The following is a 26,333-nucleotide window of genomic DNA, read 5'->3' as shown; positions in this document are numbered from 1 at the left end:
ATGTTATGTAAAGATCAAAAATAGCTGTGTTTTATATTAAAGGGTTAAGGTTTTGTTAGAAAACACCAAAAAAAAAACCTAAAAAGATGTGATATACTGGTTTCCGGCGGTGAGGCTTGTGCTCCCCTCACCTGTGACTCCGACCCAGAGTCTGGTGGATGACGCCCAGCACTGGCAGCAGGAAGCCGCTGTGTACGTGGCCTCCTCCTCTGTGCTGCTCCCGCCATGCAGGGGGACGAGGTGAGCGGCCCGGGGGACGAGCTGCCCTGGGATGTGGGCTCCCTCTTCTCGGACACGTACACGGAGGAGGAGCGCTACAGCTTCTGCGGCCGGGAGCTGCGCATCACTCAGCATTTCGGTGCCAACCTCGGGGTAGCGGCTCCGGTGTGGGACGCGGTGAGTACAAGAAGGGGGCGGCATGGAGCGGCGACCACCCGAGATCACACAGAAAACGCCACATGTGAAAGATTCAGCCCAACTGTGTGTGACCGCATGCGGCAGCTGGAGAGACCTGCTGCAGGAGGGGATGGCGGTCCTGTGCCCGCAGCGCACACCCACATCTGCCACCCGACAATGTCTATGCAGCCGGAGGGGTGTAATATAAGGGAGGTGAGGGGGTCTGACTTGCCTCCCAACTTTAATAGTAGAGAAAGATGCGGCACATAGGGTGTGTTCACACGTGGCGTTTTTGGGACGTTTTTTAAAGCAGCCCGTTAAAAACGGCATGCAGTTTTGCTGTTTTTTTAACGGACTGCTTAAACAACGGCCCAAAAACGGGTTCAAAACGCCACGTGTGCCACCGTCCTAAGCCTTTTTCTCCATTGCTGTAAGTGTAACAGCTGTGACAATGTTTACACAGCAGTTTACACTTCCAGCAATGAAGAAAACACATCGAGTAGCCAAACGCATTGTAACATTTAAAAATACCTGCGACCTGACGCACGCTCCCTGTCACATGCGTTTTGACGCAACCAAAATGCCTCTTGTGAATGCAGCAAAAGGGCGTGCGCCACATAATTTTTTTTTTTTTGCCCTAAGCTACGCATTTTGCTCTGCTCCTTCATGCCCGTGCTTTATTGTGATCCCTCCCCCCCCCCGTCAGCTCCCCCACTTATTGTATGTGACCCCTCCCCCACTTATTGTATGTGACCCCTCCCCCACTTATTGTATGTGACCCCTCCCCCACTTATTGTATGTGACCCCTCCCCCACTTATTGTATGTGACCCCTCCCCCACTTATTGTATGTGACCCCTCCCCCACTTATTGTATGTGACCCCTCCCCCACTTATTGTATGTGACCCCTCCCCCACTTATTGTATGTGACCCCTCCCCCACTTATTGTATGTGACCCCCTCCCCCCTTGCAGCTCCCCCTCCTACTGTGTGACCCCTCCCCCTGGCAGCTCCCCCTCTTATTGCGACCCCTCTCCCTGGCAGCTCCCCCTCTTATTGTATGTGACCCCTCTCCCTGGCAGCTCCTCCTCTTATTGTATGTGACCCCTCTCCCTGGCAGCTCCCCCTCTTATTGTGTGTGACCCCTCCACCCGGCAGCTCCCCCTCTTATTGTGTGTGACCCCTCCACCCGGCAGCTCCCCCTCTTATTGTGTGTGACCCCTCCACCCGGCAGCTCCCCCTCTTATTGTGTGTGACCCCTCCACCCGGCAGCTCCCCCTCTTATTGTGTGTGACCCCTCCACCCGGCAGCTCCCCCTCTTATTGTGTGTGACCCCTCCACCCGGCAGCTCCCCCTCTTATTGTGTGTGACCCCTCCACCCGGCAGCTCCCCCTCTTATTGTGTGTGACCCCTCCACCCGGCAGCTCCCCCTCTTATTGTGTGTGACCCCTCCACCCGGCAGCTCCCCCTCTTATTGTGTGTGACCCCTCCACCCGGCAGCTCCCCCTCTTATTGTGTGTGACCCCTCCACCCGGCAGCTCCCCCTCTTATTGTGTGTGAGCCCTCCACCCGGCAGCTCCCCCTCTTATTGTGTGTGAGCCCTCCACCCGGCAGCTCCCCCTCTTATTGTGTGTGAGCCCTCCACCCGGCAGCTCCCCCTCTTATTGTGTGTGAGCCCTCCCCCTCTTATTGTGCCCCCCCGGGCAGCTCTCCCTCTTATTGAGACAGTGCTCTATATTGTACAGTGGTAAGATTTGGTATTGCAGTTCAGCTTTAAGTCACTTGAATGGGACTGAACTACAAGCTGTTTATGTGATGGATGGATGTGACATCGCAGGCCTGGGAAGAGGAGGCACGACTCATAGGAGGCTTCAACAGCTTGAAAAGGGTGATTGGTGGGGAAGCTCTATGTCAGACCCTCACTAATTTGATCTTGATGACCTGTATAGGTGATTAAAAATTGCATATATATGACAATTTTGTCAGTGTGAACTTATTTTTTGTAGGACTTGCACTTTTTTTTTCACAGAACAGTTAGATGCACAGTCCAGTAAAATAATGGTCAGGTACATCAATCCATTAACATTTTAAAAAGAAAAATTAAAGGAAATCTACCCTTTGTTTTTATGCATTGTGCACCAAACATTCCTGGAGAATTCTGTAGCTACACTGATGCAGAAACATATTTTATTTTACCCCTGATCCAAGTGGTTTTGCTAAAAAAAACAATAATAAAATTCAGGGCCCTGGAAACGCTGGGTGAAGACTGCATGCCATGCATAAGCGCATTACACAGAGCTTCCTGAACTGTCCAGATAGGACTAATCAACCTGAGCTGGATGACTCGTATACAGCAGCTGGGGGATGATTCAGTGATTGATTACTACTGCCTGTCAGGGACAACACATGCATAACACAACATGCATAATTAGGATAAGAGGAGAAGCCCTGAGGCAGCCACAAGAGCCTCAATATCATTATTTTATAATTGGTTTTTCAGCAAAACCACTCGGCACAAGGATTAAACAAGATATGTTTCTGCATCCGTGTAGCTACAGCTTTCTAAAGGTATGTTTGCTTCACAATGCACAAAAGTAAATGGTAGATTTTCTTTAAATCCAATTCACATCGTGTTCTGGCTGGAACATCCGGCCCGAAACCACATAAAGCGGAACTAAACTCAGCAGGTCAGTTCAGCTGTGGTTGTCAGCGCTGTGACCTTGATGGAAATTTGGAAAGCACTTACCAAATTAGCTCCAGTGGCAGATTTCTCACAGCCACAGCAATTTCATGAATTTAGGGCTTCCTTGGTTCTCAAAATAAAACCGTTTCTAAAATATGCGAATTATGTGCTACAAGGGGGTGTCCTAATCAGAGCCTCTGTGAACATCTGTGATATAAACTGAATCCGTAGACACAGGACCCTGCAATTTAATCGGAACAGGGAGGAGCTTGTCCCAATCATATATGCGCTTCCAGTGGAATCCATGTTCTCGGTAAGAGCTCTTTGCATCGTTCATGTTCCCGATGTCTATCACACTATTATCTTCTAAATCCTCCAGAGGAAAATCTCCAACACACTCTTCCCCTGTGTCCTCTCTTGACCTCCGCTCTTGACCCTCTGCATAGGCAAACAGTTTGTAGAAGAAGATAAATGTTTGATCATTGGATCGGTGGACCCTGTCCTTTCTTACCAGGAATGCCGCATGGAGTAGGAGTTGTATGGAGCTGATCTGTTTCTTTGTATCCCAGAAAGATGTCAATCTGTTGATTCACAGGATAGTACACAGCCCCCTGTGAAAGGGCTACATGCCTACTTGGTTTGTGAAGTGGAAATTAACTGGGTTATTAAAGGGTTAAACCTTGAAGTGATGAATAAAGGTAGAGATTTATTTAGCGTTGTGTAAAGTCACATTGCAAAGATCAACCAGTGTTTGTCCTTTTCTCTTTCAGGCTCTGTATCTGTGCACATACTTTGAAGAACAGAAGCTGAATTTCAAAGGGAAAAAAGTCATAGAGCTGGGCGCAGGGACTGGTATAGTGGGCATACTGGCATCGCTGCTTGGTATGTTATCTAATGAAAATTTGTCCTATGTATTGTAAAATATTATATATATTAAAAAAAAATTGAACAGACAACCAAAATGGGGTTTATAAGATAATTGTGCTAATAATGACCTATCCATCCTTAGGGCATCAGCAACTCTCAGTAGTTTTAGCTAGTGTGGGTACAGCACTCCTAGAAGTGCATGACTGGAGAGGAGCAGTGTGCTGCTGGCTGACCCAATGCTACTTAACAATCTAAGAAAGAGATGGGTTTCCAAAAACTTATCCTCTTCTATAGGAGATTCCAGGAATCTGGAATTCCCTCTAGGTAGTAGGGGTGGAAAAAAGAAAATCTGCTTACTCTGCTCCAGTACTTTTAGTTTTTAGCCTTGCACCTATCAGCCTCCTCGGACAACAAAGGAGGTGACCTCCCATGATGAGCGGAAGTGATGTCCCATGGTTAGAGCGGTCCTGTCATTTTGCTGGCTGGACACAGTGCCAAAGCAGGGGAAGTATGTGTTCTTTTCCTCACCCCCTGTCCCTATCCCCTTTAAGACAAAACTTATGTCTTGGCTGGAAGCCTGGGAAGGGCAACTACAGTGTATAGTTGAGAGCAGGAGGTGTGGACATTTTCTGGTCACGAGGCGCTACAGACACATTCAGCCTAGTCAGCAGTGACCAGCACATTGCTGGAATTGGGAGCCAGATCTGGTATACTTTTTTTTTTCTTACTCCTACCTCTGAACGGTATCCCTGAATTCCTGGAAAACCCCTTTAATATTCAACTTAAAGGGGCTGCAGCTTAAATGCACCAAGTACTGCCACATAAAGTACCACCACACAATTGCCAAATACACCGTGCAACATTATAGATAAACTTCAAGGGATAATTCACCTGAATAGATGGTTTTAGTCCAGACACTTGAGCGATGATGCTGGACTGTGATTGGTTGTTATGGATAGTTTTTCTATTAGACAGTTTTCAGAAATCTGTCCTATAATGTCTTCATTTCTAGATAGTCTGAAGGCAACTAAACGGTCTGTTATTTTTTGACAAGAGTCGTATAAAAACAAATAAGGGTAAAACAAATGTTCTCATGGAATTCGTACAAGTGTTTGTGAGCGGATCCTGGGCTGTGTTGGTACATTTGATTAAAAAAGAAAATAAAAGGAAAGACTGTAGGGCACATCTTGGCAATGCTCTGCGGCACTGCTGTAGCGGTCCGGTATAATGAGCCTTAGAGCTGCCTTTATTCTATACAACCCGTTTGTGGGTGGATGGGAATGTTAAGTGGCACTTAGCTTAAGGGTACAGATGTCTTTTGCGATCCTCATTTCTTCTTTAAAATCTGGAGCAGGCCTGTTCTTCTTCGGTACAAGTAGCGCGCCCATTAACATTAACCATCTGGTTTACTGAAGGCTTCTCCATGTGTTGTGCCACTCAAAGTGCTGAACATTGGAGAACTGAAGTGATGGGAAGAGATGTTAAGAAGAGTGTAAAGGATATTTTACCCTCCATTCCCAGAATACTTAAACATGTTTTTTTTACTGATTTAGGCTACCTGTACACGATGTTGGCAGTTATATGGGATGCAAACGACGATCCCTTGTGTCATGCACCAGAGAGCTCCGCACACCCACTAATGGCAATAGGGAATCCACCGTGTGCAGGAGCCCATAGCGGTCATTTAGGACGGTTGTTGGTTGTGTCCTTAATACGTTGTGTCCACGTTCCTTTCCAGGGTAGGAAGAACCCTGTTTGCTTTCTTGCATGTTGCATGTCCCAGTTAGGAATGATTTGTAAAGGTTGTGTTAGGTCAGAGATCTGGCAGACAGAATCACTAGTCGTACGAGGGCGTCTGCAGACATAGCCTTTAATACTAGACTGCAGGAGTAAACAAGTTGTTGTGTCATAATAAAAGACATTGCTTTTTACTTACTAAGTGCAAGTAAAAGCAATACTACAAGATCAATAGAATTGAAAAGGGGGATAGATATGTAGATGGTTCAATATCCTTTATAAATGGAGAATTTCCCCTAGCGTCCCCCATGACGGCCCCACATGGAGGATGACCCTTGACCCTGCAGGGACAGGAAGCGGAGAGGTTAAAACACCCCCCCCTGCATCCACATACCAGTGGCTTCCTGTCCCTACACGGGCAGGGAGTGGAGAGTACTCCTCCGGTCTCCGCCATGTGGGACTGTATGGGGGAGTTTTTTTGTGTATAGGAGCGGGTACTTACCTTCATCCTCGGAGACTTGGGGTCGCGATCAGCGCCGTGCCTCCTCTTCCTGGTCCCACGAAGTCTCCAGCCGGCTCTGCCTGCGGCTCCGGGAAGCCAAAGACACCCGGCGCCGCCATCTTGGTGCTCCCGGCCACGTGTCGGGAGCGTGATGACAACTTCCGGTGGGCCGCGTCTCACCGGAAGTGACGTTCCGGATCTTGAAACCGGCGCAGGGCGCCAAAAAATTTAAAAAGAATGGCGCACGCTGATCTGAGGTCTACAGAATCACTCGTGACGCCAGCGCTGGTCGACCTGCACGCTGCTCTGAGGTCTATAGGATTACATCAGCGGTGACTCGGTCGTGACACTCCTAAACAGTGGGTGCAAGGTACTTTGTCAGGTCTATGACCTTAATGTTGCTGTATAATGTCTAAATTGCCTTATTCTGTTATGCAGGTGCAGCTTTAATCGGCAAAAACTCTGTATAAGGTCAGGTTTTGTCTTCTTGTAGTACATGTTATGTTTGGAAATTTCTAAATGCGTGATACTCTGTTTAGATTGAAGGCATGGAATCCCTGATTATGGATGTGACATTACCAGAACCCCCGCCTATAACTCCTGTGAGTGGTTTCGGGGGGTATCTGGGGGGACGGGGGGATTATCCTCCTTTACCGAAAAGATCTCTGTAAATTCCTGATCTCCTTCTCTCTTAGCAGGATACTAAGGAGAAGGAGAAAACTAAAGAGGTGGAAAGGAAAAAAGCGTCTTCAAAGAGATGCAATATGTGTTATAATAAACTGTCTCCTAATTATAAAAAGACAATCTGCAAGGAATGTATTGATGGGTTGATGCGAGAGGAAAGAACGTCATTTATGGATGAAATGAAGGGATTCATTAAGAGTGAGATTCAGTCATCAGTGTCTTCATCCATTTCTGCATTGATTCCGCAGTTACAACCACCTTGCAAAAGACCCAGAGTGGTAGAATCCCTTTCAGAATCAGATTCTGAGGGCGAACAGGCATCCACATCAAATGTAGAATTATTTGAAATGGAACCACCTCCCTCTTCCTCGGCATGTAAAATGGAATCAAAATATATGTTTCTGTCTGAAGATTTAGATGCACTACTAAAAGCCGTACGAGATACGCTTAAGATCGAGGATGTTGAAGAATCCAAATCAGTTCAGGATGAACTCTTTGGTATTCTAAAAGCAAAAAGAAGGAGAGTATTTCCAGTAAATGAAACCCTAAAACAGTTAATCTTAGAGGAGTGGAGAGAGCCAGAAAACAGGATTTCAGTATCCCGAGAGTTTAAGAACCGTTTAATATTTGATGAGCAGGATTCTCGCCTATGGGATAACCCCCCGAAGGTAGATATTCAGGTAACCAAAATTGCAAAAAAGACGGATCTTCCGTTTGAAGATGCGATACAATTGAAGGATCCATTAGATAGGAAGGCAGACAGTTTGTTGAAGAAAACCTGGGAGGCTAGTATGTTAAACCTTAAAGCCAATATAGCAACAACATCGGTGGCTCGTACAATGTTCTTCTGGTTGTCGGAGTTGGAAAACCATATTAGAAGTGGAACCCCGAGGGATGTCATCCTGGATACATTGCCAACTTTGAAATCTGCAACGGCGTTTATAGCGGACGCATCAGCAGAAGGAGTGAGGTTTAGCGCAAAGGAAGGCGCCCTCTCAAATGCTACCAGACGTACACTATGGTTGAGACAATGGAGTGGGGATTTCCGTTCCAAATCCAAATTGTGTGGTATTCCGTTTCAGGGAGAATATGTGTTCGGACCAGATCTAGATGCTATTCTAGAGAAGGCTGCAGACAAGAGAAAAGGGTTTCCAGAAACAAAGTCTTTTCCAAAGAAACAACCCTTTCGTGAGCCAAGAGAAAGGAAATTTCCTTATAAAGGAAAAGGCAAGCAAGGGAGATGGAGCTATTCCAAAGGAGGAAAAGGAAGAGGTTTTCTCCTCAGCTCTAGCAACACATCTCAGCCGTTCAGAAAGCAATGACGCCAGAGTGGGGGGAAGACTCCTAAGGTTCTATCAACAGTGGGCACAGATAACGTCAAACCCCTGGGTCCTGAATCTGTTGGAGAATGGCTACAAATTGGAGTTAACAGCCCTTCCTTCCAAAAAATTTGTAATAACAAATCTGCAGAATCGATCTCTTTCTCTTCAGCTATGGCAGGAAGTCATGAAACTTCAAGAGATGGGTGTTGTAGTACCAGTACCAAGGAGTGCAACATTGACCGGACATTACTGCCCCTTGTTTCTGATAAAGAAGCCCAATGGCTCCTTCCGACTAATTTTCAATCTAAAATCACTAAACAAATTCATCCTCTACAGAAAATTCAAACTGGAAAAAATCAGTTCAGCTACCAACCTCATCCCTCATCAGGCATTCCTATGTACAATAGATCTGAAAGATGCCTATTACCATGTTCCCATTTGTCAGCAGTCCCAAAAGTATCTCAGATTTGCGATCCTCTCTCCAACAAAGGAAATCTGCAAGTTCCAATACAGGGCCTTACCATTCGGGGTCTCATCAGCCCCAAGGACTTTCTCAAAAATTTTAATAGAAGTAATAGCCCATCTGAGAATGGAAAACGTCAAGATCATTCCATATCTGGACGACCTACTAATAATTGGGACTACGGAAGAAGAGTTGATCTCACACAGGGATCTAACTATTTCAACCCTGCAACAACTGGGATGGATCATCAATTGGGAAAAGTCCAATCTTATTCCCAACAGAGTAACTGTTTTCCTGGGTATACAACTAAATTCCAGTCTCCAGATGTCCTTCCTACCAGAGGAAAAAAGGAGCCTTATGATTCAAAAAATGCTGTTATTTCTGCAACGTCAGTCTTGCACAATAAGAGAGGCTATGAAGGTGTTGGGGCATCTGACCGCCTGCATAGGAGCAGTCCAATGGTGCCAGAGTCATACAAGGACCTTTCAGAGTTGGATTCTGTCATCCTGGGACAAGGATCCCTCGCACCTAGACCAAAAGATCCAACTACCTCCATCCATAAAGTCATCCCTAGTGTGGTGGACAGAGGAAGATCATCTGAAAAAGGGAGTTCACTGGTTTCCTTGGCCAATAAAGATCATTCAGACGGATGCAAGTCTGTCAGGATGGGGAGCATATCTGGAAGGAAGGTATCTTCAAGGGCAATGGTCCTTGACGACTCAGAAACGATCCTCAAACCATCGAGAGCTGAAGGCGGTCTGGGAAACACTAAGGGGAGCTTCTCAATATCTGAAAGACTCCCATATCAAAGTCTACTCAGACAATGTGACGACGGTAGCCTATCTCCGCCATCAAGGGGGCACCAGGAGTCAGGACCTGTTGCATCTATCAAGAAAAATTTTCACTTGGGCAGAGAACAACATTTTGTCTCTAACAGCTATACATTTAAAAGGGAGTCAGAATGGAATAGCAGACTTCCTGAGTCGGAGGGTGATAGACCATCACGAATGGTCTCTAAACCAAGAAATTTATGGCCAGATAACACAGAAATGGGGAGTTCCAGTGTTAGACCTCTTCGCTACCAGGGAGAACACCAAAACAGGTCTTTTCTTCTCGCTGCAAAGAGATGTCTCGATCTGTCAGAGAGATGCATTCAGTCACAAGTGGGACGCACCCTTAATGTATGCCTTCCCTCCAATGCCGTTGATATCCAAGATGATACAAAAAATTATCACGGACAGAGCAAAAGCGATTGTGATAGTTCCCTTTTGGCCCAAGAAAAATTGGTTTGCAACACTAAAAGCCTTAGCAATAGCAGACCCAATATTACTCCCATATCGGAAGGACCTTCTTCATCAGGGGCCCATATACCATCCAGACCCGCAAAACCTGAAGCTTTCGGCTTGGATCCTGAGTGGGGACTATTGAGGTCTAAAGGCTTGTCAGACAGTGTGATCTCTACACTTAAGGCAAGTCGTAAACCGATAACGTTAGCTATATATTCCAAAATATGGAAGAGATTTGTAGCTTTCTGTGGGACAGCAACCCCTAATCAATTATCTCCCAATATTTCTCAGGTCCTGGATTTTCTACAAGCAGGATTTGAAAAAGGGCTAAAAACCAATACGCTGAAGGTACAGATATCAGCTTTAGGGGCGTTTTTTGATATACCTCTTGCAGATCATAGATGGATTAAGAGATTCATTAGGGCCACCTCCAGGTTGAGGCCACAACTCAAACAAAGAGTTCCTACCTGGGATCTCTCCTTAGTTCTAAACTACCTAACCGGGCCACCATTTGAACCTCTAGAATCGGCTAGCATTAAAGATTTGACCCTAAAAGTAACATTTTTAGTTGCAATAACCTCAGCTAGACGATTGGGAGAAATACAAGCCCTCTCCATTAGAGAGCCTTATTTAAAAATATCCAGTGATAGAGTAACTTTAACTCTAGACAAAACTTTTATTCCCAAGGTTTCATCTGACTTTCATCGGAATCAGGAAATCATCCTGCCTTCTTTCTGCCAGGAGCCCAAAAATCCGAAAGAGATGGCCTGGCACTCCCTGGATGTTAGAAGAGCTCTGTTACAATATCTCAAACAGACTGAATCTTGGCGCCAGGATCACAATATCCTTCTTCAATATGGGGGGAGAAATAAAGGCAAAAAAGCTTCCAAAGCATCGATTGCAAGATGGATCCAATCGGTAATCAGAGCAGCATATGCAACTCAACAATTAGAGATCCCGGGGAAGGTTAAGGCGCACTCAACTCGGGCCATGGCAGCATCCTGGGCAGAGAAGAGAGGAGCATCAATAGAGGAGATCTGTAGAGCAGCTACCTGGTCCAGCCACATGACTTTTGCGAAACATTACAGACTAGACTTACATTGTGCTAGAGAGTTAGCCTTTGGTAGAAAGGTTTTACAGGCTGTTGTCCCTCCCTAAAAAGAAATGGTTATTTGTTATATCTCCATGTGGGGCCGTCATGGGGGACGCTAGGGGAAAAGTTGAATTATTCTTACCGTTAATTCCTTTTCCATTAGTCCACCATGACGGCCCATGTATATTCCCACCCTATGTCATATTATTGCTGTAAATGTTTTATGACTATATTGTATGTGAATGAAACATATAATAAATGGGTTGTATCCACTGCCAAGGTTCGTTATTGGAAGCCACTGGTATGTGGATGCAGGGGGGGGTGTTTTAACCTCTCCGCTTCCTGTCCCTGCAGGGTCAAGGGTCATCCTCCATGTGGGGCCGTCATGGTGGACTAATGGAAAAGGAATTAACGGTAAGAATAATTCAACTTTTCAGCACATTTTACAGTACTTCTTCCAATGCTGGACATCTCCCATAAAAATAAGTCCAAGCATACCCATAGTGGTATTCATAAGGAGATCATACCAGGAAAAAAACAACTTGAATTGGACTTTGAGTAGTCTTTCTTATACATTGTATGCCTATATACATAATTGCAAGTGCCATTATAATCCCATGTATGTGCCATGTATTCTACAGGTGCCCGGTGTGGGGTGACTTTTCATGCTGTGTGGCCATCTATTGGGTTGTCCTAGGTTATGTTAAAAATATGGACCCCAAGTGGAATAGACATAACAAACTATACTCGCATCTCCTGTCTCTGTTTGTATACAGAAGCTTATCAGTGACAACACGTTGACGGGGTATGTTTGCTAGAGCCTCTGTCTGCGGCATTTATTAGACTTCATGCAAATGAACGTGTGCAAAAAGGGTTTAGCATTATTGTGTGATGAATGAGGACCTGCACTAAATAATAATAATAATCTTTATTTATACAGCACCATCATATTCTGCAGCGCTTTACAAATCATAGGGGACATATACAGCTATAATACATTACAGAGTACAACCAGTCATATGGAACAATAGGAGTGAGGGCCCTGCTCACAAGAGCTTACAGACTATGAGGATGAGGGGGGACACAAGAGGTCGTATAATGGTCCAGCCATTCTTTATAAGGGAGCAATATAAAATAATTTAATAAATAAAGATGTTGCTGCTTGAACCAGCCATCAGCCGCCATCTTTTTTACAGGGTCCAGGGTGAAAAAGACTGCAGAACTAAACATCAGCATTCTCTATGATGCCAGTGTGTAAGACCCTTACAGTTCTGGAAAATTCCTTAAGGTCCCGGGTATACAGTAATGTCATGTCTTTCTTGATTCTACAGGTGGCCGTGTAACAGTGACAGATCTTCCACATGCACTTCCACAGATCAGGAAAAATGTCTCTGTTAATGTTTCCTTGGATCAGGCTCCTGATGTCTGTGCATTGTCATGGGGAATCGACCAAGTTCACTTTCCTGAAGACTACGACTTTGTCTTAGGCGCTGATATTGTCTACCTAAAGGAAACGTATGACCTCCTGCTCCAGACATTGCTGCATCTTTGTGGCCCTCGGACAACCATTTTCTTGTCTTCAAAAATGAGAAAGGAGCACGGCACCATGGACTTCTTCCAGAACATATTGCCTCAGTATTTTAAGGTAGAGATTGTTAAACATGATGTGGAGGACAGCTTAAACATCTACAAAGTGACACAAAAACTTGCAAGTGACTTCCAAAACTGATCTATAGTGTTTTTTACAGATGAAAAACTGAATTCTCTTCCTGGTTTCAGTTCCTTCATCTTTACACATTCCTCTTTTTTTTTTTTTTTTTTTTTTTTTTTTACCGAATTTGCTTATATTTTGCAAGAAATATGCTTATAAACAATTCTTTAGGGCCAAAGACAAACAATGGATTAAAGGACCCCCATTTACTATAATGGGGTCTACTGGGCATGTGTTATGGTACGCATCAATTTTCCATGAGGATGGTCTATGTGCATATTATCAGGCAGACTGCGCAGCCGATGGCTCCCAACTGATCTTGCAATACAGATGTGAATATAGTCAAAGAGGAGAATCCAAATTAATACACTAAGAATTGTGGTGGATCATGGGGGAAAAAACAACAATTTTCATAGACTTGGTAGTATATCACCTGTTATTCTCCTGGCTACAGTAACTGTGAAACATATAAAACAGAAGACTTATGAAGACTATGAGCACATTCAGGTTTTATTTATTTATATTTGCTCATGATATATTTTTAAAATGTTTTTAAAGTAAATGAAAACAAATCGTTTTTATATATAGGCTTCTATATTTTTGATGCTCCACTTATGAAAAATAATATTATATATATATATATATATATATATATATATATATATATTTTTTTTTTTTAGAATAAAACTTTCTCATAGTTTTCAAGATCCCTGCATAGAAATTCCTTAATAGATAGGTAATCTGCCCTGGTCATGTAGCGGACGTTTGGGTACAAGTCTAGTTAAAGTGCAGTTCTCTCTGCAGTGTCTGTGTGAGCTGCACATGATCTCTTAGAAGTACAACCATGTGGGCTACTATTGATGGGCTGCAAGCAGACATTTTGATAGCTTCAAGAAAATGGTACCAAAAAATTTCTGACAATTTTATAATTTTTGGCTATTTTAGAAAAAAATGTATTTTCTAAAACCTGAAATTTATGCAACAAAAATCGGTTTTATAAACCATCACTCACTAACTCAAATCATTAGTCTGTAAGGACTTATTTATATACAGGCGGTCCCCTACTTAAGAACACCCGACTTATAGACGACCTCTGGTTACAAACAGACCTCTGGTTGTTGATAATATACTGTGCTTTAGCCTGAGGGTACAATGATCAGCTGCAAGGGTTATAAATGGTGTCTGCTATTAAGTTTTATTGATAATCCTGGTTCTTCTGACAATCCAACATTTTCAAAATCCAATTGTCACAGAGATCAAAAAAATTTCACTGGGGTTACGATTATAAAATATACAGTTCTGACTTGCATACAAATTGAAATCAAGAACAAACCTACAGAACCTATCTTGTACGTAACCCGGAGACTGCCTGTAGTTCCTTCAAATTATGGCGTTTGCCACAGTATTTGATACTTTAATTATGTACAAAACTGGAGTTTGTCTGCACATGTGAATAAGCCTTAAGTCATTAGAACTGAAGCATTATGATACTTCTATTACTGAATGAACACTAGATAAGAATAGTATACATTTTTTTCATCATGATTTATTAAGCTGCCAAAATATTTTGGAAACTTTTTGGAAATGTTCTGCCTTTTATCTGAAATAAAACATTTTATCTATATGATGATGATTTTGTGAGACTATTTATCTACAGTATTTTTCGGAGTATAAGGCGCACCAACAATAAATGCCTGCTAAAACATCTAGGTTCATATATAAAGCGCACCTGATTATAAGGATGAATGACCAGCAGGTGGCAGACCTGTGCACAGTTCAAGGCAGCTGTCAGTACGGTTCATATATAAGGCGCACTGGACTATAAGGCGCACATTTGATTTCTGAGGAAATCAAAGGTTTTTTTGTGTGCCTTATAGTCCGAAAAATATGGTATGTATATATTTCAAGTCTATTTTAGTTAGGCGAAACTGCATTGTTGAGGGGCAAAAAGATGCACCATACTTGTAACGTAGGAAGCAGCGGCGTAAAGACATAAAATAAGTGTTGTCTGCCATGTGTACTAGAGACCTAGAATGGTGGCACACTACCATTGTCAGTCCTTAAAAAAAGGATCACGTGCTGGCCGGATTGCACAAACCAACCACCGCGCAGGATGGAACGGGCGTTGCATATGATGCAAGGAGTTCATTCTTCCCCAGTAAATAGCAGTGGCAAATTGTACTCATGATTACTCCTGTCCTCATCATGTCATGATGCTCAGAGCAGGTCTGTGACCTAAGGGCATCTGGAAAAGCCTTTAGTATAAAATAGGCAGATTACGGGCATTTTAGCTGCAGATTTTTAAAGCAGAAAGGTGCCTCAAAATCTGCTTATTATGCAGATGATTTGCGTGAAAAAAAAAACAAAAAACAATATTGTGTAAACGATGAGATTTTGAAGATTTCATCACAAGGAAGTTTGAAGCCAACACTAAAATCAACATCAAAATCCCTGACACAATCTACATGAAATACATGTAGATTTATTGAGGATTTTGGTTCAGGACTGCACTGTGCAGGGAATCTACACACAGATTATCCACAGTATGGGGCCACCTACTTGTATGTGAAATATTGGGCCGCAATGACCCATAGTTTGCATCTTGTGTAATCTCACCCATGGATAACAATAGAAAAGTGTGTAAGCGTATTAAAATACATGGGAACCTGTGCAAATCCCCTACTGCTGTTAACACAATAAATATAATTTTTAACCCTTTACTTTACAATTTTACTAAGTTTTATTGATGTTTTAGCTCCTATCACTCAGTCATGGTCCGTGTAAGATTCCAGAGTGTGGGGAGGAACTCTAAGCAAACACATTATGATGATCCATCTAGTTGAACTGACAATGTGGTTTGATTAGCAGGGAACAGTATTTATATACACTTTTATCTGACACATAGTAAGAGAGATGAGACACATGAGGGATGATGAGATCCATGAGATGCCTATTACACACAATGCCACTTTCCAGCTCTTGCTACATGTAAACTACAAACACACACGATCATATCTGATGTGCCTCCCCCTCTAGATAAAGAGGTAGCTTGTAGTCCTCACGCTGTATACATGCTGGAAGGAAGTCAGTGTCTGTATCAGAGTGAGCTCAGTCCTGGACTGCAAGGGGAGGGGCTCCTGCAGGGAGAAAATATCTCAGCTCGCCGGCCGTCAGACAAAAAACCAAGATGGCCACCAACCCTAAATACAGGGGGTCGGAAACCAGGGGCAATTGAAATTGAGTTCAGCAGGACTGATAGGTTGCACTTATATCTGTGAAATGCTGTATTTTTGTCAATAATAGTAAATTAGAGAATGTGGTATTTTGTTATCCTGAGTACATTTAAGAAACTTTGTGGGAATACCCCTTTTATGGCACATGGGCCCCTTCATACATAGTGGGCATCACATCATAGGCCAGATAATTACCCCCTGTGAGGTCATGGTCGATCTGTCATCATGACAGCTGGTAGTCGCTATGAGATCCAGACCTGTGTTCTGTAACAGATCTGCAGCAAAATCGCCATATACTGAACAAAAAATGTGCTGAAACCCCAAAACTCGGCTAATACTTGAGTAAAAAAAAAATTCAATACCCACCTTTCTGCAGGTCTTCGCTTCTTCTGTCCAGCAGAGGCAGGTCCATGCGATGTGTGCCGCACTGACCTGCCGGAAGAAGTAAAGACCTGCAGGGGTGTCGGAAAGGCAAGTATTTAATTTCCTTTTTTATGAATTGGGCAAACAAGTATATATGGGGGGGGGGGGGGCTGGCTGTATAATGGGACAGGTTGCTGGCTGTATAATGGGGGGGAATGGTGGCTGACTATATGCAGTACTGGGAGGGTTGGCCATATACAGGTGCTGGCTTGCTATATACCTGGCAGGGGCTGGCTATATACTGGGGGCCATGTGCTTGCTGGCTATATACTGGAAGCAAGCGGTGACCAATGCATTTCCCACCCTAGGCTTATACTTGAGTCACTGGGTTTTTCCAGTTTTGTATAGTAAAATTACGAGCCTCGTCTTATTTTCGGGTCAGTTTATACTCTAGTATATACGGTATAAAAATTTGGTATATCCGCGATCGTACCAACCAAACGAACAAAGCGAAAGTTTCACACTGTGAAAAGCTGTAAAATAGAGCCCACCATGCAAAGTTGCAGTTGTGTTTTTATTGTCTTATTTTACTGCATTTGGAATTTTTTTTTCTCCAGTTTCCCAGTACTTTTGTATGGGATATTAAATAGTGCTACTAGGAAGTACAATTGTTTGCCCTGTAAATGGAAAAAATATTACGTTGTGAAAAGTAGGGAGTAACAAAGCAAGCCTCGATGGAAAAGGCCATTGACAGCAAGGGGTTATTGGATCTATTCAACTTCTGTTATTTTAGTGAGGTAAGTTAATAGTGGTCTGAAAGCAAGTGTGAACATGGCCTAATATAGCTCGTTTCACCTTTCATATGAAAAAGTGTCAAACCCTGTTTGCATCCAGTCTGAAGGTTTGCTGCTACGATCGGAAATCTGCAAGGTTCTGAGTCTATACCTGACCAGACCACAAGGGGCAGCATTTATCATGGTTTTTAGATAGTCATGAGGGAAAGTTTTGAACGAGTAGCTTCTTCCCAGCTTCTCCCCTGTCCACCTCTTAGCGCCGTGGACGGCTCAGTAAGAGCTGCTGGCTTCATCAAAATGGCCGCTAAGACGACAATCGGCACCACAGCGTCTTCCTCTAGCGTCTGTGACGTCATCTCCGCGCGCCCTGCCATTCATCGTGGAGCAGTATGGCTGCGCTGTCAGGCTTCCTGCGCTCCAAGGTTAGACATGTGTCAGTGCGGAGGCTTCTTACTGCGGACATGTATTGATATTCTTATACTGTTACCAGTCACTCGGCGTTTGCCAGGAGCTATCATGGGCTGAACCTTTGTCTTCCGTGTGATATTGTTATCTATGTTGGAAGATATCACTTTCTAGCCAGACCAGTGTCCTTCAATTCATAGCCTAAAGTGATAACTTTCCAGTGTGATTTGATCGCTCAGTGATCGGTGTGCAGGTCTGTGGGCAGCACGATCATCCTGTGTCCTCTGCCTTGACCTGTCCTGTCTGCAGCACAGCAGAGGATCCAAGGCTTGTGGCATATGCTCCTCCTGATTTTATCTGCATTTATGCCAATTTTTAGAGCATAAATCTTGACTGCACTTCACACCAACTATCATTTGGCATATGTTTCATTCAATTGCAGTGTATCGCTTCCAGGGGAATATACCATGTTGTAGTAAATACTTGACCCATTCTGCCAGATGAAGGGGGTTATGAAAAATAACCAACGTCATTTACTCAACCCTGTCCTGTGCTCCAGAATTGATGAGATATGTTTGTTTTATGTATTTGACAGCTCTTCTCCTGGCAGCCGTCTGGACTATTCCACTCAGGTGTGCGGCTACTAGCAGGTGACAAGGAACTTTTGGTGAAGCTCAGAAAAAAGACTGGCTACTCATTTATCAACTGTAAAAAAGCACTAGAAAAGTTCAACAATGATGCAAAACAGGTAAGAGGTAGTAGATTCCAGGTTTGGAGAATGACTTGGTCTTCTTTCCTTCACCTAGTTGGCAGAATAGAGCTAAAAAGAATTACTGCAGTTCAGTTTCTGTTCCCTGTCTTAGTCTAGTGATATATGCAAGGAGTTCCTTGTTCCCAGCAGAACGGTTTTCCAGGGAAATGGACTCCTTGATGCTCAGCTGCATTATTTGATGGTCCCATCATGTAAAATGACCATGTTCCCTGCAGTTTGCATATGGATTTCCTGCTTTGCCTGCTGAATACTGACTGTTCTTTATAAATTCTGTATGAAGGCAGAGATTTGGCTACATCAGCAGGCCCAAAAAGAAGGCTGGAATAAAGCTACCAAGTTACAGGGAAGAAAGACTACAGAGGGTCTCGTAGGTCTTCTGCAGGAAGGCAACTCAGCAGTGATGGTTGAAGTGAGTAAATGTGAAATTGACTATATAGTATTGGTAGTTTACCCATACCAGAATATTAGAACCTGTAATATGGACCAGCCTACTGTTATTTATTCACCAAAAATCCTATTAGTAGACCTTTAAGTTTTACTGGTTATATGGGCTTTAATACTGGAAGTGTTCTCTTTATTGTGATATTTTGATAAATCGCTAAACTCTATATTTGTTGTAGATTCAGCTTTTACCATTTAAAAAAAATGAATGACTGAAGACTGACACTGATAATCTACATCTGACAATAAAACCTTACAATCTGTATTATTCCAGGTAAATTGTGAGACAGATTTTGTTGCCAGAAATGTGAAGTTTCAGCAGCTGGTCCAGCAGGCAGCACTTTGTACTCTGAGACAGTGTCGGAGTGGGGAGCAGCAGCAGTCTTCTTATTCAAAGGTAATCTTTACTCCATATCCCAATTTCCCCACCAGCGGCCATTTAGGAACATGTTTAGATTGTGGCTTTTGTATTTTTCAGTCTTAATCTGAATTGAACACATTAGGCAAGAGTGTGTTTATCAGATAGGCCAGAAAATGTTCTTTCTGCTTCTACTGTTTTTGCTTAATTGTACTGTGATGTGATTGTTTTAAGCTATCCCACTGTGAGCCATTTCTGCCATTCTTATTGTATCATTAATAATATTTATTGCTGGGGGGTTCTTGGCTTTTGGACTTTCAAGTTTTATCAGTCCTGTAGTAGTGACACATAGCACAGGAAAGCGCTCCATCCTGTACTCTGCTGACTTATATGGGATTTACAGATTGACATACGGCACAGCTGAAACCCGCAAGTCCAGAGCTTGATCATGGGAACTTGTGATCCCCCATTCTGCTTACTGCAGAGAAGGGGGGATCCAACAGCAAAGACCCCCAACATTGTATATCTGTTTTGTGGATAGGTGATGCATATTATTAACGCACAACTTCTTTTTTACTTACTTTTAACTTGCTAAATTTAGTCATAATTCTATATTAAACTAAATTAAATCTACTAGCATAAGGGTCCATGCTTTACTGCCTTCAGGGTATCTGACCCTTTTCTACTAGATTGCAGAAGTGTTAAAGGGTTTGTCCCAACCAATCGCAACAACGGTGGGTTGTCCACTTTCAGCAAATAATTGCTAATGTTTGTGTAATGAAAAGTTTATACAATTTTTCGATATACTTTTTGTATCAATTCCTCATGGTTTTCTATATCTTTGCTTGCTGTCCTTCTATATGTAGCTTCATTGTTCACTTCTAGTGGAGATCTGTCCATGGTCATGTGATGTCACACAGGTGCATGAGCCGTTATTATCACAGAGAGTAATCAGAGCCGTCTGATACTAACGACTCGTGCACATGTATGTCCATCACATAACCAGGGACAGATTTCTATCCACTGGAAGTAAATATAGAAGCTTCCTGTAGCAGAGATCTAGAAAACCATGATGTATTGATACTGAAAATGTATTTGAAAATTGCAAAGCTTTTCCTTACACAAATATTTGTAGACAACCCCTTTAAGGAATGCATCGGCAGGTTGAGCATTTGCCCTGCCAGATACAACCAGATAGAAAGGTGAGAGCATAGCAAAAATTTCCCGGTCATTTGCCAGACATGTTAACGATTTCGGGGCTGGTCTGGTCTGAATACAAGAGGGTGTTGGTGTTTCCCCTCATGGGAAATCTTTAAACCAAATCTACACATTTCCTATGCTGAAACAGTGACCAGATTTATCACTAATTGAGCATTGAACAAGATATTGAATTGTAGGATATACCGGCCTAAGGGTTCATTCACAAGCGGTATGCCCTCCATGTGCTGGAGTTGAGGAGGAGGTGACCTCTCCTCCCTCCATAGGAAACAGCATGCTCTATCTTTTTGCGGTGTGCGGCACAGATCGGCACCGTACCGCCGCCGGGCCACCATTGCTGTCTATAGGAACGTATATATGCGGCCGCATGTACATCCCCATGAACGGCCGTGTGAATGAGCCCTAACTGCAACATATACGGGAAATGTTGCTAGGTACCGTATGGAACCTGTATCTCTCCATACACAAACATATTTCATCTTGTATCTAGGCTAGAGGCATCCCAACATTATGGTATAAATACTATATGGATAGTGTCAAATGTTTTTTTAAGCATGGCCAAGTGAAAGACTCAATATAAAAATGTGTGATGTCGTCAGAGTTAAGATAATAATTTCACAAATCTAGATGTCGGACATTCAGCCTTAGTGCTTTCCCATACATTTACATTGATGTACTCTTAATTTTTCAGGGTTTCCTGCCTGGTGAGGAGATTTTGGAAATGAAAACAGATGAATCGCCTCTTAAAGATGTTCTCGCAATGACAATTGGTATGTACGATAGATCTTTAAGATCATGTGCTACATATCACCATGTCTGATGCAAAATGTACATTACTATATGGACGTACATATATTTATTTGTGATATAAATGTTTAATTGTATTCCATGTCCATTTATACTTGCACATCATACCCCTGAAAAAGCATCAGGAAGTGGACAGTGACTAATTTAACCAATTTCCCACTCTAAAATGAATAAACTTTATTATGATCTAAAATCCAAGTCCCATAGTACATAGTGTCAAACAGTCAAAACTGCTGTCAGATTACTTTTTAAAATTCTTACTGGCTCATTTTAAAGGGGACCTGTCGCCAGAAATGTAATTTTTAGCTGGTGGTGTATAGAAATACCTTTGTCAGCATTCTGAATCATTTCAGTAGCTTATAATAGTTTATTTTACATTACCTGGCTGCCAGCAGTGTATGGTGATTCATGGGGTGTGGGGCAGCTGCAGCCTGTGTGTGCCTGTATCTCCTCAGATATTCTTCCTCCACCCCACCTGTCTGCTCAATGCACATGACAGGAATGGGGAGGGAGTTGAATGAGTTTGGAGGATAGAAGACTGAAACAGGCACACACAGGTTGCAGCTGCCCCCTCCCCTGGACTCGCCGCAAACTGCTTGAAGGGGGAAAAGTTATGTGAATTAAACTTATATAAACTAATTAAATTATTCTGAAAGTTTCTGAATGCATTTTTAAAATCCGCATAACATAGACTTTAAACAGTATAGCAAACTCTAGAAGTGATGGTTTATCACTTGGACACAATATAACTTAATTCTTAGGATTAGAAGTCACAATTATAATGTAAAGAAACAATATATAGTACCTGCGCCAACAGATTTGAAACAAATTAAGAGAAATTAAAAACTATGAAAGTGTGCGTAAAGTAACCCAGCTAAGGTGCCTGCATTTGCACACTATACTCATACACACAGCTGCTACACCTAGATAACTGTAGCCAAGACAAAATGGGATTAACCAATCGCAGTTCGGTGTGTTGATGTACGTGTGTGTTAAAAAGTTGGTACCTGTATTGAAGCTGCAGTGGTTCCTCTCAGACTGGATATTCCGGGAAGAAAGACTTTCTTAGCACATTTGTAGTGTAGCCCGTCCTGTCACTGCGTCATGCAACTATTCCATTTGGAATGTGTCGCAAGCAAAACTGGACAGTACTCACTGCGTGAGGAGTGGAGCTCCGGCCTGCAGCTACACACTCCAGGCACAGTTCCGGTGAGTTCCGTACGGTGACGTCACCAAGATTACGGTAAGTCCGGAGGGACAAAATTCCGCCGACGCGTTTCAGAGACCAGTGCTGTCTTCTTCGTCAGGGCTGTCCGTCACTGTGTGAGCAGTGTGTTTTATACTACTGTCAGATCGAGTCAGTAACGCAGGAAGGGTGTAAGTATAAACAGTCATTTGACACTATTCCATATATGTATAGTAATATTGTCAGCTAAAACCTTAATTCTTTTATTATTTATTTCTTTGCAGTTTTTCAAAAAAAAAAAAAACTGAATGTACTAAAAATATTATAGGTAATTAAAAAATTAAAAATATATGAGAAGATATACATATGGATTAGAGGCTGCAGTGGGAGTGTATCCGTGTTCCTACTGATGTCTTCTCTGTATGGGCTGTGATTATTTTTTAATCGAATGCAAATAATTCGATTAAATAATTCGAATTTCGATTAAATTCGAATGCAAATAATCTCTTTATTGAGCCCAACCGGGACCAGTGTGTTAAGTGAGAAGATCCATTTACTTTCTGAGCGCGACATTTGAGAAATATAGTCTCCTCCTCTCCAGAATTTTTTCTATGGCAAAAAATTGTGTTTTTTCAAATTGTCCCTGATGGAATTTTTTATAGTGGTCTGATAAAGGGTGTTCCTCCACTCGTTTCTCGATATTTCTTCTATGTTCGTTGATGCGATCTTTCAGCATTCTCTTTGTTCGGCCGATATACAGTTTATTACAGGGGCATATTATACAATATATGACCCCCTTTGTTCGGCAAGTTAATTGACTTTTTATCTTGTACTTATCCATACAGTCACTAGGACCAAATGTTTTGATGATTTTTTTTATTTTTGGTGATCTTGCATGCCATACATTGTTTACATGGAAAGAAGCCTTTATTCTGTAGGAAATTTTTTTCCTTTGTAGATGTCACAGAATTTTTTACACACTTTACATTCGGGCCACAAGGCCTCCAATGTTTTTAGCTTTTTTAAAAATAAATTTTGGCTTCTTTGGTAGGTATTGGCCTATTATTTTATCCTGGGACAAAATATTCCAGTGGCGAGCTATAATGTTCTTAAAAATGTTTTGGTCCTGTGTGTCATATTACAACCATATGTTCAGCGACTGCCTGCCCACTTAAAAGATACGACACATGTTCTACAAATCCTAAACACAATTAAGTGGGAACCACATTTTATAATTGGGACTCTAGACGTCACATCACTATACACCGTGATAGAACATACTAAAGGATGTGAGGCTGTAAATTATTTTCTGAAGAAATCCGGACTCATGGCGGATTCACAAATCAATTACATAGGAGATTGCATAAAATTCATCCTTGATCATAATTACTTTAAGTATGAGGATTCATTTTATTTACAGACCTGGGGTACGGCCATGGGGACCAGATTCGCACCAAGTTACGCCAATTTATACGTGGGAAGATGCCTACATTTTTCCCACGGGCGGACTTGCTGCGAATCTGGTCCTCTGGTGTAGATTTATTGATGACGTGGTGTTTGTGTGGTCAGGGGGAGAGGAATCACTTTTAGAATTCCTCAACAATATGAATAAAAACGAGTACTTCCTGGAATTCACGCCCATTTTGTCCCATAATCCCATTTTGTCTTGGCTACAGTTATCTAGGTGTAGCAGCTGTGTGTATGAGTATAGTGTGCAAATGCAGGCACCTTAGCTGGGTTACTTTACGCACACTTTCATAGTTTTTAATTTCTTTTAATTTGTTTCAAATCTGTTGGCGCAGGTACTATATATTGTTTCTTTATTTTGAGTGGTCCCTTGTTACAAGCGACCTATATTGTAGATCGAGTGCAGGTCACGATCTATTGTTACCAGCGACAGCCTCTACCAATACACCCATTAAGGACTTTCCCACACAACAAGCGCCAAACCCGATCTCTTTTTTGGTCACAATTATAATGTGCATGCAGACAATCTGTAACACCCCTTCAAATAAATGGGCCAGCACTGGGGGTATAGTTGAGTGGGAATGCTAAAGATATACCCCCACTAGTCATAGAGTGATTGTTTTTCCTAGTAATATACCAATATAACAGGCCTTATATTTGTTTTCCAAGGCCTCCTTTCTTCTAAAAACATCTTTTAGAATTATGCTAATGAGTCAGAAGGGCTCTGGCTGTGATACTAGAGCCCTTATGTGATGCATATTCATAGGCTGATACAATGAGCAGAACATGTTTCTCTCACTCCTCCCTCTCCCTGTGCAATCTAGCACCAGCATGAAGTGCATGGCCTCTCTGGCAGGTCCTGCTCATCTTTTAGCTTCTTATGCACTGTTTTTAAAAGAAAGCTTTTAAAATTATACGAATAGCCTGAGGTGTTAACAGAGCCTGGAGCCCCTCACACTAATTTGCATAGATTTTAAAGCCTTTTTTATTTTTCCTTAAAGGGCATAACACACTTAAAGGAAACCTGCCACATGATATGGTAGTTGTAAGATGGAAATACCGAGCACCAACTTAGGGTGAGCTGGTGCCGGAGCTTATTTTTGTTAGTGTCCTAAACCACTGCGCTTCGGTGCACAGTGGTACGCGCTCAGCGCACCATACGCGCGACCGTGCGTGTGGCTCTCCTTCACTTCCTATGTAGGCGAGCGCGTACCACCGTGCACCAAAGCAGCTTTGGCTATAAAGTTTAAAAAGTGTTTTAAACCGCGATACGGTGGTTTAGGACACTAACAAAAATAAGCTCCGGCACCAGCTCACCCTGAGTTGGTGCTCGGTATTTCTATCTTACACCTACCATATCATGTGGTAGGTTTCCTTTAAAGAAGATCAGATCCTGTCACAGGGAGCAAACACCAGTTTTGTCCGTGTGCTTGGTTTACAATCCTTCATCCTGGTGATAGATGTCCTTTAAAGCAGGGGACAGCAATAAAAAGTCATAAGCAGATGGAATTTTGTTATATTCTTCATTTATGGCAAATCTGGCATTCATTCTTGTACAAGCTACATAGAAGCTTTTACAGGCAGATTTACTCCTTAAAAAAGCCTCCTGCTTACTGCTACACATGAGACTTTTCTAAATCGCAGCAGTGCTCGTCACTACAGTAGCCCTTAGATGACACACAGTAATAGTTGTTCATAATGAATGGTGTAGGATCACAGGCTGAACCTTTGCAGTATTATTCAGCCGACAGTATTGTACGTGTCCTTTTAATATCAGCTTTATTGTTCTCCATCTTGTATTTCTTATATTTATGTATGTTTTCTTTTTCGTTTCAAAGGGAAACTTGGAGAAAACATGTTGATGAGAAGGGCCGCATGGGTTCTGGCATCTTCCGACATGTTTATTGGCTCATACATGCATGGCGCTTTACAGACGGACCTGCCGTCCTTGTCACACATGTCATTTGGCAAATATGGATCTTTGGTAGTATGTAGAAGGACTGATGCAAGTTCTACGGGCAACATTGCTGAACTTGGCCGTAGACTGGGCCAGCATGTAGTGGGCATGAATCCCTTGTCTGTGGGATCTATAGAAGATGAATCTGCTGGAGATGCAGAAACCAGGATGATGGCCCAACCTTTCCTGCTGGAGCCCAGTCTGACAGTGGGACAGTATCTCCAGCCGCATGGAGTACAAGTGTTGGATTTTGTTCGCTTTGAATGTGGGGAGGAAACGCAATCTTCAGTGGGCACACAGCCTTAATGTGTCGTACAGAGCCTTTCCAGGATCTCACTTATGTAATATACATATAAACATTTAAAATAAATATTACATTTACAATACTTTTGCTTCAGGAAATTTTTCTGAGAAAAGTTAGAAAAAACTGTTTTCAAATCTGCTGAAATGTTTCTTATAAAGGGTTTGGCAACTAACAAGAACGTAACCAGGGTAAGTACAGGCGTCCTGTATCATCAGGTAGATTAAGGGGGCTGTATAGTGTGTGCATAAACCCCCTCCCTAGTGCCTGGATCTATGAGTAAGTGTCCC

The 26,333-nt window shown here is 42.6% G+C and overlaps 3 protein-coding genes across 6 annotated transcripts; all 3 read left to right on the top strand.

The window, feature by feature from the left end:
- Positions 1-129: 129 nt before the first annotated feature.
- On the top strand, positions 130-26,128 carry TSFM (Ts translation elongation factor, mitochondrial). Of its 4 annotated transcripts, none has more exons than XM_072134819.1 (8): positions 141-396; positions 3,847-3,958; positions 12,362-12,675; positions 18,132-18,284; positions 18,589-18,717; positions 19,024-19,146; positions 21,017-21,095; positions 25,624-26,128. In XM_072134819.1, the coding sequence occupies exons 1-8, from the start codon at positions 226-228 to the stop codon at positions 26,046-26,048; spliced, it is 1,506 nt and encodes a 501-aa protein (XP_071990920.1). In that variant the 5' UTR covers positions 141-225; the 3' UTR covers positions 26,049-26,128. The 4 variants fall into 4 exon arrangements, with proteins under 4 accessions (XP_071990924.1, XP_071990920.1, XP_071990921.1 ...); XM_072134820.1 differs by lacking the exon at positions 141-396 and adding an exon at positions 476-609; XM_072134822.1 differs by lacking the exons at positions 141-396; positions 3,847-3,958; positions 12,362-12,675 and adding an exon at positions 17,407-17,553.
- LOC140117773 (uncharacterized) lies at positions 6,022-8,188 on the top strand. Its single transcript, XM_072134824.1, has 3 exons — positions 6,022-6,653; positions 6,722-6,784; positions 6,881-8,188. The coding sequence occupies exons 2-3, from the start codon at positions 6,731-6,733 to the stop codon at positions 8,186-8,188; spliced, it is 1,362 nt and encodes a 453-aa protein (XP_071990925.1). The 5' UTR covers positions 6,022-6,653; positions 6,722-6,730.
- On the top strand, positions 8,360-11,631 carry LOC140117771 (uncharacterized). The gene is made up of 2 exons (XM_072134818.1): positions 8,360-10,285; positions 10,625-11,631. Exons 1-2 carry the CDS (start codon positions 8,360-8,362, stop codon positions 11,093-11,095), a joined length of 2,397 nt encoding a protein of 798 aa, XP_071990919.1. The 3' UTR covers positions 11,096-11,631.
- Positions 26,129-26,333: the final 205 nt, after the last annotated feature.

Source organism: Engystomops pustulosus, chromosome 2 (genome assembly GCF_040894005.1).
Source record: "Engystomops pustulosus chromosome 2, aEngPut4.maternal, whole genome shotgun sequence".
Lineage (NCBI taxonomy): Eukaryota > Metazoa > Chordata > Amphibia > Anura > Leptodactylidae > Engystomops > Engystomops pustulosus.
Note: the sequence above shows the minus strand (reverse complement) of the source record. Positions and strands in the feature narration are given on the sequence as shown.

Excerpts from the sequence above, each read along its gene's own strand:
- LOC140117773 (XM_072134824.1), top strand. The coding sequence starts at position 6,731 with ATGGAATCCCTGATTATGGATGTGACATTACCAGAACCCCCGCCTATA. Across the intron at positions 6,785-6,880 it reads AACCCCCGCCTATAACTCCT|GATACTAAGGAGAAGGAGAA; the intron begins GTGAGTGGTTTC and ends CTCTCTTAGCAG.
- TSFM (XM_072134819.1), top strand. The coding sequence starts at position 226 with ATGCAGGGGGACGAGGTGAGCGGCCCGGGGGACGAGCTGCCCTGGGAT. Across the intron at positions 18,285-18,588 it reads TCAACAATGATGCAAAACAG|GCAGAGATTTGGCTACATCA; the intron begins GTAAGAGGTAGT and ends TTCTGTATGAAG. Across the intron at positions 19,147-21,016 it reads AGCAGTCTTCTTATTCAAAG|GGTTTCCTGCCTGGTGAGGA; the intron begins GTAATCTTTACT and ends TTAATTTTTCAG.
- LOC140117771 (XM_072134818.1), top strand. The coding sequence starts at position 8,360 with ATGGCAGGAAGTCATGAAACTTCAAGAGATGGGTGTTGTAGTACCAGT. Across the intron at positions 10,286-10,624 it reads TAAAAACCAATACGCTGAAG|GTTTCATCTGACTTTCATCG; the intron begins GTACAGATATCA and ends TTTATTCCCAAG.